This window comes from Mus musculus, chromosome 12 (assembly GCF_000001635.26).
Source record: "Mus musculus strain C57BL/6J chromosome 12, GRCm38.p6 C57BL/6J".
NCBI classification, from domain to species: Eukaryota; Metazoa; Chordata; class Mammalia; order Rodentia; family Muridae; genus Mus; species Mus musculus.
The window spans coordinates 22,578,654-22,593,565 of record NC_000078.6 but is presented as its reverse complement, the minus strand read 5'-3'; the positions used below and the strand labels follow the sequence as shown (position 1 = coordinate 22,593,565).

At 39.0% G+C, this 14,912-nt stretch overlaps 2 protein-coding genes across 3 annotated transcripts in view; both read left to right on the top strand.

Annotated features, from left to right (window-relative positions):
• The window catches only part of Gm40864 (predicted gene, 40864), an 83,089-nt gene that overhangs the window by 29,865 nt on the left and 38,312 nt on the right, over window positions 1-14,912 (top strand). For both annotated transcript variants that reach the window (XM_011243954.3, XM_030247056.1), the window contains 2 exons: window positions 5,931-6,057; window positions 6,258-6,318. In XM_011243954.3, the coding sequence (XP_011242256.1) occupies window positions 5,931-6,057; window positions 6,258-6,318 (188 nt within the window). The remainder of the gene's footprint in view (window positions 1-5,930; window positions 6,058-6,257; window positions 6,319-14,912) is intronic.
• On the top strand, window positions 7,833-11,159 carry LOC115488023 (zinc finger protein 431-like; the record flags this gene model as incomplete). The annotated part of the gene is made up of 3 exons (XM_030247055.1): window positions 7,833-8,703; window positions 8,959-9,432; window positions 9,950-11,159. Coding segments are annotated over 3 exons (1,449 nt in total), but the record flags the coding sequence as incomplete, so codon positions are not given.

The window sequence follows — 14,912 nt, the reverse complement described above, 5'->3', positions numbered from 1 at the left end:
TCACAGCTGCCATCCTGTCTTCATTTTCTACTCTGTACAAGTGGTGGGATCTGCTGCTTAGCCTTCACCGACACCTTGTGGCCCTCTATTATGTTTGTGCCACTTTAGTATTCTCTTACTGAGAGAGGAAGTGAGACTGTTTCCATCCCAATTTATATAGTTACTCATCTTCCAGCTTGGGTTAAATCCCTCTTATCAAGAGGACCTGTACCCATTAAATTGCCCCTGACAGAGAACTCTTTATGACCGCATTCAGGGCAAAATCAGACTCTGCAAAACATGGTGGAAAGGACAAAGACCTCATTTTTCCCCCTTCTAAACAACCCTGTTCTCAGTCTATATGTGACTCTGTAGGTTTGAACTTGGAGCTGTCAGTATATGGTAGGTTGTTTTTCATCCCTTCCAGCAAAGTTAGCATATCTTCCTTAGACCAGAGTCTTATTTCCAGGTCTGTGGGACAATCTGCTCCTCCATTCACCTTCCAGCTGTTTGGCCACCTCTTTTGTCTCCCTGGCCTGGGAATCCAGGGTTAAGGACACCTCACCACAGGGCAGTGCAGCCTCCCTTCTCCCCATTCCACTGTATCCTTCCATGCTCTGAGCCAGGAGCCCTTCCCATTTTATCCTGGCTCAGACACTACTCCAACTCTCTGATGTGGTGGCAGGGGTCCTGTAATTGATATGGTTAGATCATTGGTTTTGGAGTTTTACAACTTTCTCATTATTATTATTATTTCTCATTATTATTGTCTCTGTGTCATAGTTGTTTTAACTCAACATTTCAGACTACAGTCATCTGAAGGAGCCTCAGTTGCAGGTGTGCCCTCATCAGAATGGCTGGTTTCTGTCTCTGAGAGATAGTGTTGATAATTGATATAGGAAGACTCTTCCATGAAGGGTGGCAATATAGGGAAGCAAGTGGACTTGGGTTGGATGAGAGAGCTAGGTAAGCATTGTAGCTGCCTGTGGCCATGTGAACTGGGTTCCCCTGAAAGGCAGCCCGGGGCTGAAAGAGATCAGAGGGCAACAAAAGAATGAGGCCAAGACAAACCTTTCTGTTCAAAGCCTCTGAAGTTTACTGAGAGTCCCTGCTTATAAAGAGGGTAAGCCCATCTGCCAGCCCATTCTTTGTGCCTGGAGCCAGCCCATAGGCGATCTACAGGGCTTGTCTCCAGATAGTCTCCAGAACCTTTCAGCAGGAAGCAGAGTATTGGAGAAGATCAAATAGAGCCATCAAGGTCAAAGGCTCTATTCTAGGTGTACTGGCTTGTTTTATGTGTCTACTTGACACAGCTGGAGTTATCACAGAGAAAGGAGCTTCAGTTGAGGAAATGCCTCCATGAGATCCAACTGTAAGGCATTTTCTCCATTAGTGATCAAGGGGGAAAGGCCCCTTGTGGGTGGGACCATCTCTGGGCTGGTAGTCTTGGTTCTATAAGAGAGCAGGCTGAGCAAGCCAGGGGAGGCAAGCCAGTAGTGAACATCCCTTCATGGCCTCTGCATCAGCTCCTGCTTTCTGACCTGCTTGAGTTCCAGTCCTGACTTCCTTGGTGATGAACCAGTATTGAAGTGTAAGCTGAATAAACCCTTTCTTCCCCAACTTGCTTCTTGGTCATGCTGTTTGTGCAGGAATAGAAACCCTGACTAAGACACTAGGTAATCTCCTTCTTAGTGGCAGCAAGGTCAAAGTCTGGATCAGCCTGCTCCAAGGCTGAGGGAGGCTACAGAGCATGAGAGAGTGACCAAGCAAGAAAGCAAGGCAGGAAGTAGTGTTTGTCAAATGTTTTTGCCTTCATTTTCTAGCTTCAGTTTCTAGTCTGAGCTCGCAGAAGGATGATCGGCTGTGATCTGACAGAACCGTGTAAAACAAACATTTATTACCTGAGATGCTTCTGCTCAGAGGAAACCATCACAGCAGCAGAGTTGCAAGGTAGAACAACAACAACAACAACAACAACAAGAACAACAACAACAACAGCAACAACAACAATTGTTTCAAAAGCTGATTTTGCTGCTGGACAGAATCTCTGGTCTCTTTTGAAGGAATATAGAAAATATCAGAAATTGAGATGGCAAAATCGTAGAAAGCTGTACATGGAGCTTAATTGGTTCTTCCCATAGGGTCTGGAAGATTGGAGTGTTGACAGCAATGCAGCCACACGAAGTTGAGGTCATACTATTTCAGTAGAAAATAGACTGAAAAACTTTAGGAAGAGGTCATTTCTGTGATATTTTGGCCAAAAAAAAAAAAAAAACCAGAAAACTTTTGTACTTGGCTTATGCCCTGAGATATTGAGTAGGTCAAACAAACAAACAAACAAAAATATTGCCTGATTTGTATATTTTTACGCGATTGATAAGTATTTGTTCAATCTTTCTATTTCTTTTTTTTTTCCCTCTGAGACAGAGTTTCTCTGTGTCTCCCTGGCTGTCCAGGAACTTACTTTGTAGATCAGGCTGTCCTCGAACTCAGAAATCCCCCTGGCTCTGCCTCCTGAGTGCTTGGATTAAAGTCGTGCTCCACCACGACCCGACTTCCCCTATTTCTTTATTCAATTTACATTCTAATTGTTACACCCATCCCATTCCACCTTCCATAGTCCCTCATCACTGACTCCCTTTTATTTCCCCAGGGAGGGTGGGAACCACTTGAGTATCTCCCAACTATGGCATGTCAAGTCTCTGCAGGGTTAGACACATCCTTTCCCACTGAGGTCAGACAAGGCAGCCCAGTTATGGAAACAGTTTGCACAGACAGGAACAGCTTAAGGGACATGCCTCACTCTCAATGTTGGGGACCCCATGAAGACTGAGCATCATATCCACTACATATATGGTGGGGGCCTTCATCCCAGCCTGTGTGTGCTCGTTGGTTGGTGGCTCCATCTCTGAGAGTCTCCTAGGTTCTGGGTTAGTTGACTCTGAGGGTCTTCTCATAGACTTCCTATTCCTTCAGAGACCGTCAATTCTTTCCCCAACTCTTTAAAAATACTCCCTGAGCCCTGTCCAATGTTAGGCTGTGGGTCTCTGCATATGTTTCAGTCAGATGCTGAATGGAGACGCTCAGAGGACAATGATGCTAAGCTACTATCTGCAAGTATAACAAATTATCCTCAGTAATGCCAGCCTTGGTTCTTGCCCATGGGATGGGTTACCAGTTGGGCAGGGTATAGTTTGGCCATTCCCTCAGTCTCTGTTTCAAATTTGTGCCTGCCTTACTTGCAGACAGAACAAATTTTGGGAGAAAAGGTTTTTGGTTTTTTTGGTGTACTGAACACTTCACTGGTAGTTCTGCCTGACTGCAAGATGTCACCTCTTCATGGTCCATAACTCAATGCTATCTATCTCAGCTAAGATCACTTCCCTAGCTGCATTTGTGCCCTCCCATTCATAGTCTCAGGCACATTCTATAGATTCCCCCCCACACTAACCCCGCTCCCTCTCAGCATCTGCTAATTTCATTTCATTTTCCTGGCTCTCAGGCCTTCCCTTGTCTCTCACCCATCCCTAAAACTCCCCTTCTTCTTTCTTAACTACAGTCCCATCCAGTTTTCTCCCTTCCATCTGCCTCTTCTGTCTCTTTCAACCCCGTTCTGAGTGAGATTCAACCATGCTCATTTGTGCCTTGTCTTGTTTAGTGTCTTTCGGTCTATGAAATGAACTGTGGATATCCTGTACTTATGGTTATTATTCACTTGTAAGTGAGTACATACATGCATGTCCTTTTGGGCCTGACTTACCTCATTCCAGATATTAGTTTCTAATTGTACCCATTTCTCTGCAAAATTCATGATGTCCTTGTTTTTCATACCTGAGTAGCACTCCATTTTGTAAATGAAACATGGTTTTTGTGTCCACATTTCAGTTGAGGAACATCTGCATTCTTTCCTGTTTCTAACTGTTACAAATAAAGTGGCTATGAACTTAGTGGAGCAAATGCCCTTGTGGTTATACGCCTATGAATGTACCCTGAGTGTAGTACTTCCTCCTGCTTGCTATGTTTTTAATTAATGGAAGGAGTATTCAACGTGTTTCCTCATCCCAGGATGGAACCTTAAACAAAACCTGCTGCAAATTGGTCCAAGGGAGGCAGGGTCCATTAATTTAGAAGCCAAACTTCACAGGATCATCCATATTGTGCTGCTTCTAGAAACTGAAAGATGAAAATAGCATAGTCATATATTCTTTCTCTATGGTTTCAGTTTAGCACCACTCCAGCCATCTTTTGACAGAGTCAGGATCCCAGGGAAGACTCTGTGAGAGTTCCTTGCCTTTAAGTGGTTCAGGTTGATGCTTGAGTTGCATTTTGTGACCACAGGTTGTGGAGAAAACTAACGCATTGAGAAATCTGCCATGGAGAGATGCTTACAGGGAGATGAAGTACCCAAACTGAGAGATGTATGAGAAGTTACAGGAAGAGCACCATCTATGCCTTAAGCAATTGAAGTCCAATGTGTTTGAGACAAAGCTATAGGATTTGGTGTTTGCCCTGCTGTTTTTCTTACGTTTGACCAATCTTCTCTCCCTACGTGCACATTCCTATCGATTGGAATGGAAAGAGGTATTCAGTGCCAGTTTATGTTGGAAAGATATAACTTGCTGTTTGATTTTGCAACTTTGCTTTCTGATGTGGCTGTCAAGATACTGTCTTGAGTGTCAGCAGAGACTGTAGATATTTGAACAGTGCGAGAGCCTTTCTAGATTCATCTTGGGGAAGGTGAAAGTGTATATACACTCAAAAAATTTCCTTTTTCTTTCTTTCCTTTTTTTTTTTGTTTATCCTATAATTTAGATATTCATTATCACCCTGATCACTGTCCCTACTCTAGGTCCCTGCCCTCACAGACTCCCTCCTCCCAATCTCCTCTGTTTCTTTTTTGAGTGGGGTTGTGGCCCCCTATGTACCCCGTGGGCACATAGGTTATAGTCTATTTTTTAGGATGGCATATGCTCATGACATCAATACTGCCTGAGGCTTCAGAGTCATTGGATTCTGGGTATTGATGTTTCCCCAAACTCTTGTGTTTGTTTTGAAATTTTTAAATAAATAGGGGTGTTTTGCTTGTATGCGTGAATATGAATATCATGTGTGCCTCATCGTTAGTGTTGTTTGAAGGTGGACTCAGAACTCTTGTTCATAAAGCCATGGGTCACGTGAATGCTAGTATTGACCACTGTTATCTGGAAGACCTGCAAGAGCTGTCCATGGCTGATTTATCATTCTCTCCTGCCTTATGTTGCTTTTTATGTTCAACACTTATATTACTAATATTTTCATCTGTCCATTGGTCCATTAAATGTGCCTTGATTGCCAGTAAAGTTTACTAATGTTGCAGTTTAAAGCGGTACACTTCCTGTTTCTGCTAGATGAGTACAGAAGTGCAGGGAATGTATACTTCTTTGAAGGAACTGTAGTAAACAACTGAGTTCTTTCTATCATTTTTGTCTCCGTGGTTGATTTTTGCAGTGGAGTAAGGATCTTAATATGTAACCTTTGCAGTCCTGGAATTTGTTACATAGAACAGACTAGGATCCAGCTCAATGATATATACCTGCCCGTGACTCTGGGATTAAAGACATGAACGAATACACCGTGCTTGTCCATGATTTTTCTCATTAGTGATTCTTCTTACAAATTATGGGATATGTGCTCAGTACTGTTGATCTGTTTCACCCTACATCTCCCTCTCAATTGTAATTCCTCTCGAAAGACTTTACCCTATTTATTTAAAATGTTCATAAGCAACACAGGTGAACCTTCAACTCAATTTCCTTTAAAATGTTATGGTACTTAGATTATAACTTCTGTGTCAAGAAGTCAGTGGAGGAAGCACCAGAATTACATGAATATATGGTCAAGGAAGCATATGTTTACTTTAGAGTGATGTCAGTACCATGTTTTGTGATGTACACATGTATGGGATATTTTAGGATGCAGTGACTTATGATGATGTGCACGTGAACTTCACTGGGGAAGAGTGGAATTTGCTGGATCCTTCCCAGAAGAGTCTCTACAAAGATGTGATGCTGGAGACCTACTGGAACCTCACTGTTATAGGTATGACTGTAAATTTTCTTTGCTTTTCAAAATAGTAGGAAAACATGTCTCTTGTTTAGTGATGGTGCTCTGTTATTACAACTGAGAACAAGGAAGACTGAGCTGAATAAATAGTGTCCAGTGATGTGAAAATTCACAGTACCTTGAATTTTGCCTATTCCCAATACTGGATCATTCATTTTTCTCATACTGTCTTTTAGGCTACACTTGGGAAAACCATCATATTGAAAGACATTGTCAAAGTTCAAGAAGAAATGAAAGGTAATTTTCATGTGAAAGCTGATGCAATTATGCCTCTAAGGAAATTTTACTATGATACGGAAGCTCTAAAGAAAAGCAGGAGTGTAAAATGTCAATACTTGAAGTGTAACTATAATTACAATATTTTTTTAAGATTTATTTATTTATTATATGTAAATATACTGTCGCTGTCCTCAGATACTCCAGAAGAGGACATCATATTTCGTTATGGATGAATGTGAGCCACCATGTGGTTGCTGGGATTTGAACTCAGGACCTTCGGAAGAGCAGTCTGTGCTCTTAACCACTGAGCCATCTCGCCAGCCCTAATTACACTATTCTTAAAAAAAATATATACTGCCTCCATGTAGTTATCTGATTTATCTATCAAAGCATTCCTCTTTTTTAAAAAAAGATGAGGAAACATTGCCTTAAGAGATACCTTTATTCAATTTGTAGCTCTATTAGAGCTATACTGATCTGACAATGTGTATAGACTTACAAGACTCAGATATTGCACATCGAATAGTGATAAATATATATCCAAAACCTTCCAATAAGCAAATAATCCATGGGAAAGTTGGTGATACTCATAGTCTTATAGTGAAATTGATCATTTGTTTAGGGTACAGTTTATGAGAGTCAAGATTGTTGTCATAGGAGAAACCTTAATTCATATATTACAGGTCTATGAGGAACAAAAAGTCAAACAGTGTGAATGCAATGTGGAAACCTTTCATCTGTTATTCTTCTTTTAATATATATATCATGTGTCACAATAGATAAAAGCCATGTGAGCATAGGGATATTGAAAGAAGCAATGTACTTCTTTCTATCCCAGAACTGGGAGCTAATTGTCAGATTCTGCCTTTGGTAGACATTCTGAATATGAGAAAAGTTGCAATCAATTGGTTTTCTAATTTTACTGGGAACTTCCCAAAGCTCACACTGTAGAAAATCTTTATGGGTACTAGGAATTTGGAAATTCTTTTGTTTGTCCTGGTTCACAGTCAAATGTGGTACAATTCACACTACAGGAAAAATTACGAAAGCAATTACTGTTATAAAGCTATGCGTTGTTCTATTTTCCTCATATAGATGAAATACATCATATAAAAATCCCATATAAAAAGGGTATTATAAATGTCAGCCATGTAATAACCATCACAGATATCTCGAAAGACGCAAAACAACCCATAATGAGGGAGAACCCCATGAACATATGAAGTGATAAAACCAGATGATCTGGTCCACCTTTATCAGTAGACCAATTTGTAAACTTTATTCATCTTGATGAAATGAGTGAACAAGGAAATTAATGTAGTAAACATATCACATGTGCCAATTTTCATTGCAGGTATGTAAGCAATCATAGTGGAGAGAAACTCTATGAATGTAATGAACGTTCTAAAGCCTTTTCATGTCCCAGTCATCTGCAATGTCATAAAAAAAGACAAATTGGAGAGAAAACACATGAACATAACCAATGTGGTAAAGCCTTTCCAACACCCAGTCATCTTCAATATCATAAAAGAACCCATACTGGAGAGAAACCTTATGAATGTCATCAATGTGGTCAAGCCTTTAAAAAATGCAGTCATCTCCAACGTCATAAAAGAACACATACTGGAGAGAAACCCTATGAATGTAATCAACGTGGTAAAGCCTTTGGAAGACCCAGTCATCTTCAATATCATAAGAGAGCACATACTGGAGTAAAACCCTATGAATGTAATCAATGTGGTAAAGCTTTTACAAGTCACAGTGGTTTCCAATATCATAAAAGAACACATACTGGAGAGAAACCCTATGAATGTAATCAGTGTGGTAAAGCTTTTGCATGTCACAGTTATCTTCAATGTCATAAAAGAACACATACTGGAGAGAAACCCTATGAATGTAATCAATGTGGTAAAGCCTTTGCACAACTCAATAATCTCCTATGTCATAAAAGAACACATACTGGAGAGAAACCCTATGAATGTAATCAATGTGGGAAAGCCTTTGTACTACTCAGTAGCTTCCAATTTCATAAAAGAACACATACTGGAGAGAAACCCTATGAATGTAATCAACGTGGTAAAGCCTTTGCACGTCACAGTTATCTCCAACGTCATAAAAGAACACATACTGGAGAGAAACCCTATGAATGTAATCAATGTGGTAAAGCTTTTACAAGTCACAGTGGTCTTCAATATCATAAAAGATCACATACTGGAGAGAAACCCTATCAATGTAATCAATGTGGGAAAGCCTTTGCAGATCACAGTATTCTCCAGTATCATAAAAGAACACATACTGGAGAGAAACCCTATGAATGTAATCAATGTGGTAAAGCCTTTGCACAACTCACTAATCTCCAATATCATAAAAGAACACATACTGGAGAGAAACCCTATGAATGTATTCAATGTGGTAAAGCCTTTGCAAGACCCAGTCTTCTCCAATTTCATAACAGAACACATACTGGAGAGAAACCCTATGAATGTAATCAATGTGGTAAAGCCTTTGCACTACTCTTTAGTTTCCAATGTCATAAAAGAATACATACTGGAGAGAAACCCTATGAATGTATTCATTGTGGTAAGGCCTTTGCAAGACCCAGTCTTCTCCAGTTTCATAAAAGAACACATACTGGAGAGAAACCCTATGAATGTATTCAATGTGGTAAAGCCTTTGCAAGACCCAGTCATCTCCAACATCATAAAAGAACACATACTGGAGAGAAACCCTATGAATGTAATCAATGTGGTAAAGCCTTTACAAGTCACAATGGTCTCCAATGTCATAAAAGAACACATACTGGAGAGAAACCCTATGAATGTAATCAATGTGGTAAAGCCTTTGCACGTCACAGTAATCTCCAACATCATAAAAGAACACATACTGGAGAGAAACCCTATGAATGTAATCAATGTGGGAAAGCCTTTGCACAACTCAGTAGTTTCCAACGTCATAAAAGAACACATACTGGAGAGAAACCCTATGAATGTAATCAGTGTGGTAAAGCCTTTGCACGTCACAGTTATCTCCAATGTCATAAAAGAACACATACTGGAGAGAAACCCTATGAATGTAATCAATGTGGTAAAGTCTTTTCACAACACAGTCATCTCCAATGTCATAAAAGAACACATACTTTCCCGATATTGCTGTCTCCTGTGAGGCTATTCCAGTGCTGAGCAAATACATAAGTGGATGCTCACAGTCATCTGTTAGATGGAACACAGGGCTCTCAATGGAGGAGCCTGAGAAAGTACCCAAGGAGCTGAAGGGGTCTACAACCTTATAGGTGGAACAACAATATAAACTAACCAGTAACCCCCAGAGCTCATGTCTCTAGCTGTAAATCTAGTAGAAGATGGCCTAGTCTGCCATCATTGGGAAGAGAGGCCCCTTGGCCTTGCAAACTTTATAAGCCCCAATACAGGGGAACTCCAAGGCCCAGAAGTGGGAGTGGGTGGGTAGGGGAGCAGTGCGGGGGGGGGAGTGTATAGGGGAACTGTCTGAATAGCTTTTTAAATGTAAATGAAGAAAATATCTAATAAAAATTGAAATATAAAAAAAACATACTGGAGAGAAATATATGAATGTAATCAATGTGGTAAAGCCTTTTCACAATTCAGTAGTCTCCAATGTTATAAAAGTACACATACTGGAGAGAAACCCTATGAATGTAATCAATGTGGTAAAGCTTTTGCAGGTCACAATCATCTCCAATATCATAAAAGAATCCATAATGGAGAGAAACCTTAGAAATATAATCAATGTTATAAAAGCCTTTTCACAAAGTTATTGTCTCTATAATCATAAAAGAACCCATATTCGATAGAAACCTTATGAATGTAGTCAATGTGCTAAAGCCTGTGCATATCCCACTCCTCTTCAAAATGTTAAAGATTCCACACTGGAAAGAAACCTCATGAATGTAATCAATGTGGTAAAGCCTTTTTGCAACTCTATAGTCTCCATTATTTTTAAAGAACACATAGAAGACAGAAACCTTTGGAAGGTAATCGGTGTTGTAAAGCATTTGATGTCACGGTCATCTATGATGACATAAAAGATCACATACAAGTGAGAACCCATGTGAATGTTATGAACGTAGTAGAACCTTTGCATGTCAGAGTTCTTTAGGCATACACAAGACAAATCACACTGCAGAGAAAGTCCAATTTAAATGTTTGCTTTTCTGAGAGTTGGTTTGGTCATGAGATCTGTTCCTAGCCATTGAAAGGCTGAGGGAGAAACCCTCTGAGTATATTTAGTATGGTAAAGCCTTTGCACAATTTTGTAGTCATTTTCATCATGGAAGAAATTGAACTGGGTAGAAACATTGTGAATATATTTAGTATGGTGAAGCTTTTTCATTGAACTTCTTTTTATGTATATTTTTCTTTTTATGAGAATATTCATACTGGAGACAGATGCTATGAATATCAGCAATGTGGTAAAGCTTTTAAGTTGTTGGGTCCAGTCAGGTTCAACACAACTCACACTCCAGGACAATGCAAATGATAAGAATTTATTGGGCTGGGTGGTGTTGGTGCACTCCTTTAATCCTAGCACTCTGGAGGTGGATGCAGGCAGATTTCTGAGTTCGAGTCCCAACTAGTCTAGAGTGCGTTCCAGGACAGCCAGGGCTCCACAGAGAAACCCTGTCTCAGAAAAAAAAATTATTGGAAACATACTCAGAAGTTTATCTTCAAAACCCCACCGCCCACACCCAACCTGAGACAGAAAGTTGTATAATTTTCAAACACAAAAGCCTCAAAGTCCTAGGCCAATTTACAGCTACATTTTCTCCCAAATCAAAACTTATTTTTATTGAATGAGTCAATAAATGTTGATTGCTAACTCTTTGTATTTGGTTGTTGTTGTTGCAGCTGCGGGTGGTGTTGGTGTTGGGCTGGGTGTGTGCTTTCCCTTCTTTTGTAGACAGTAAGAGATTATTTACTACCTGTGTTTTCATGTATATCCTTAACTTCCGCGGGTTAGATTCTACCTCTATCTCTTTGTGTTGGTCTGTATATTTTGTGAGAGGTTGTTTAAGTTTGAGTTTATCGTGGACTATCTTAATTTGTTCCATTAACGGTGTAGTCATTTTTTTACATATTAAAATCCAGGCATGTGTTGTTTCTGCGGCACATGTGTACAAACCCTTCTGGCATCTACAGACTCCAAGAAGACATCTGTGATCTTAATAGATCTTCCTTTATGTTTTTCCTTGCTTTGTACCTTTGCAGCTTTTAGTATTCTTTCCTTGAACTGTATGTTTTGATTATTACACAGGGAAGAGACTTTATTTTATAGTCCCTTCTGTTTGGTGTTTTGATGATTCTTGTGTTTTCTTTATGTTAGGAAGTTTTTCTTCTAAGATTTGGTTGTCAATACTTTCTGAGACTTTGAGCGAGGATTCTTTTTCCTCTCTTCCTAAGTATTCTTATGTTTAGTCCTTTTACAATGTCCTGGATTTCCATGATACTTTATATCAGGAAGATTTAGACTTAACATTTTCATTGTCTGGTTTACCCATTCCTTCTTTAGCTTATTCAATGATTGAGATTTTTCTTCCATGTCTGTTTTGTGGGTGAACCTTGCCTCTGTAGTTCCTTTTTGCAGTCCTAAATTTTTATTTCCACTATTTCCTAAGTTTTAGTTTTCTTTTTTGCTTCTATTTCCACTTTTATGTATTGAATAGTTTTGTTTACTTCACCCATTGGTTTGTTGTTTCTTGGCATTATTTTTAGGAATTTTGGCTTCCTCTATTTTGGGTTTGTGTTTTCCTGGCCTTCTTTGTGGAATTTATTGATTTTTTCTAATTTTTTTTCTGTTTTCCTGGATTTCTCTAAGTGATTTTGTCATTTCCTCTTTAAGGAACTCTGTCCTCTCCATCCATTTGGGGTTATAGTGTTTTTCTTGTAATTTAGCTTTGTTGGAATATTTAAGACCTTCTTTGACAATATAAATGAGCTCAGAGTCATTAGCCAGAGAGTGATAAATGCTGGTCCTTATTACATTATCAAGTACCAACATCATGGAATGGAATGGTGCTATCTAAGCTAAGCACTCAGCTTAGATTTAACTCGATGTGTGATTTATCCCAAGGTTGTTCTTTCTCCTTACACTGGACTGGTAGCCAAGTGAGGCACTTTTTGATAGAGTTACTTTTTGTGAGACACCTGTTTTTATCACTAACCTTGGAGTCACCATTTAAAAAAAAAAACAAAAAACTGATGGTGACAGGGTGACTGACTTTGTAATTTTCCAGCATGTATTTATTCATGTCTTGTGAATGAAGACAGACCAGATTGATAGATATGTAAATTGGGGACTTTAGCTTGGTTCAAGCAATATTGAATTTTTTACTTTGGAGATATGTCCAATGCACTTTCAGGGTTTGGTCAGCTCAGATGATTGTGACACAAGCCATTGGCTGTAGTTGTGTGTCATGTTACAGATCACAGCAACTGATATTGCACACAGGAGCCAGGTCAAAGAGTAATGTATTAATGCCATTTTTTTTCTGCCAGATAAGCACTCTCTCTCTCTCTCTCTCTCTCTCTCCCTATATATATGTATATATTTATATTCAATTATATTTCATTTTTTTTAATTATTTTTTTTTCATTTATTTATGTACATCCTGTTTGTGTCCCATTGTGGACAGAGAGACAAGGCAGTCCTCTGCTACATATGTGCCTGGGGCAATGAGCCAGCCCCTGGATGCTGCTTGGTTTTTGGCTGGGAGGTCTGAAGTGTCCAGGTTAGCTCACAGTTTTGTTCTTCTTATCGGGTTGCCATCTTCTTCACCCCCTTAAGTCAGTACAGTGACCTGCCCTTATGTAACATTTCAACCTACAACAATATATCGGTATATTGATCTACATGTTTCTATATCTATCTATCTATTCATCTATATATCTTCAATCTATACATCCTTACATCTATATATCACCTATTAATCTATATATCTACAAATCTATATGTATATATCTATACATCTATATAGCTATCAATAAATATATATCATCTATATATCTATATAGTATCTATAAATCTATATATCTATAAATCTATATATAAAAATCTATATATATAAATCAATCTGTCTATCTATCTATCTATCTATCTATCTATCCATCCATCCATCCATCTATAAGTCTGTCCATATGTTTAGCTTGATTTACCCCTGTCTAAAAGGTCTGTTATTTTCTAGGTTTCAGACGTTCAGTCTGAGAGGAAACAGTATGAGTAACATTTGATCTGATACCAGATCCTCGACTCTGGACCCATATTTTAGATAATTTTGGAGATTGTGATTACATCAGTCCTACCTCCTGTAATCAATCAGTAAACACATCTAATGCCTGCAGCTGGCAAGAAGAAAGGTTGATGGCACTTCAGTTCCCAGCCTTGGTGTCTTTGGAAGAGACCATGAAGGAGAGGGAAGAAGAAGCAGGAAAAGGGTCCCATGGGTGGATAGATTGGGAGAGCATGGCCAGGTGGGTGAGCCTGAGAGTATGAGCAGCCTAGGCAGAATATGGCAAGTGCGCCGGGCGTGGTGGCACTCGCCTTTAATTCCAACACTTGGGAGGCAGAGGCAGGCGGATTTCTGAGTTCGAGGTCAGCCTGGTCTACAAAGTGAGTTCCAGGACAGCCAGGGCTATACAGAGAAACCCTGTCTCGGAAAAAAAAAAAAAGAATATGGGAAGTGATATCTCACTGTTCTTAGTAAAGAAGTAGAGAAATTAGCATAGAGGAATGGTATCTGCCACATGTTGGTGCTTTAATGCTTATAATAATAATTATTAATTATTTTATTATTTCATATTATTTCACATTATCATTTACTATATTATTATATCACATTTAATATTTCTTATTATTTCATATAATTATTTCTTATTATTTTATTATTTCATATAATTTCTTTTTATATCATATTATTTCTTGTTATTAATTTATTATCATTTCCTCTCTTCTTCTCATTATCATCATCATTATTATTATTATTATTTCATACCTCTATAATTTATGTGGTGGTAAGAAATCCACAAGTAATATTTACCACAACAAGTTGGCTGTAAAAACAGCTTGTGCCCAATGAGTGAAATGCAATTGAAAGTAAGATGTGGTTTTACACACTTGTAACCTTAGAACCCAACAGACAAAACAGAAACATGGCCAACAGTTATCTTCTTGGGATACAGGAAGAAACTCCTCTGGGGTCTCTGATAATAAAGTCACACACATACATACACACACACATACCCCCACACAAACATGCACACACACATGCTACATACATACATTAACACATATACACACACACCACAAACATACTGAATACATGCACCACACATACACCAAACACACACATAATCATGCCCCCACAAAAGCACGCACACGCACATATACCACATACTTACATTCACACACACATACACCACACATACACATGCACACACACCATGTACAGTAACACACATACACCACACATAACCCCACACAGTCACATACATACATTCACACATATACACATACACCACACATACACATGCACACACACCACATACTTACTTTCACACACATACACCACACAACACATGCAC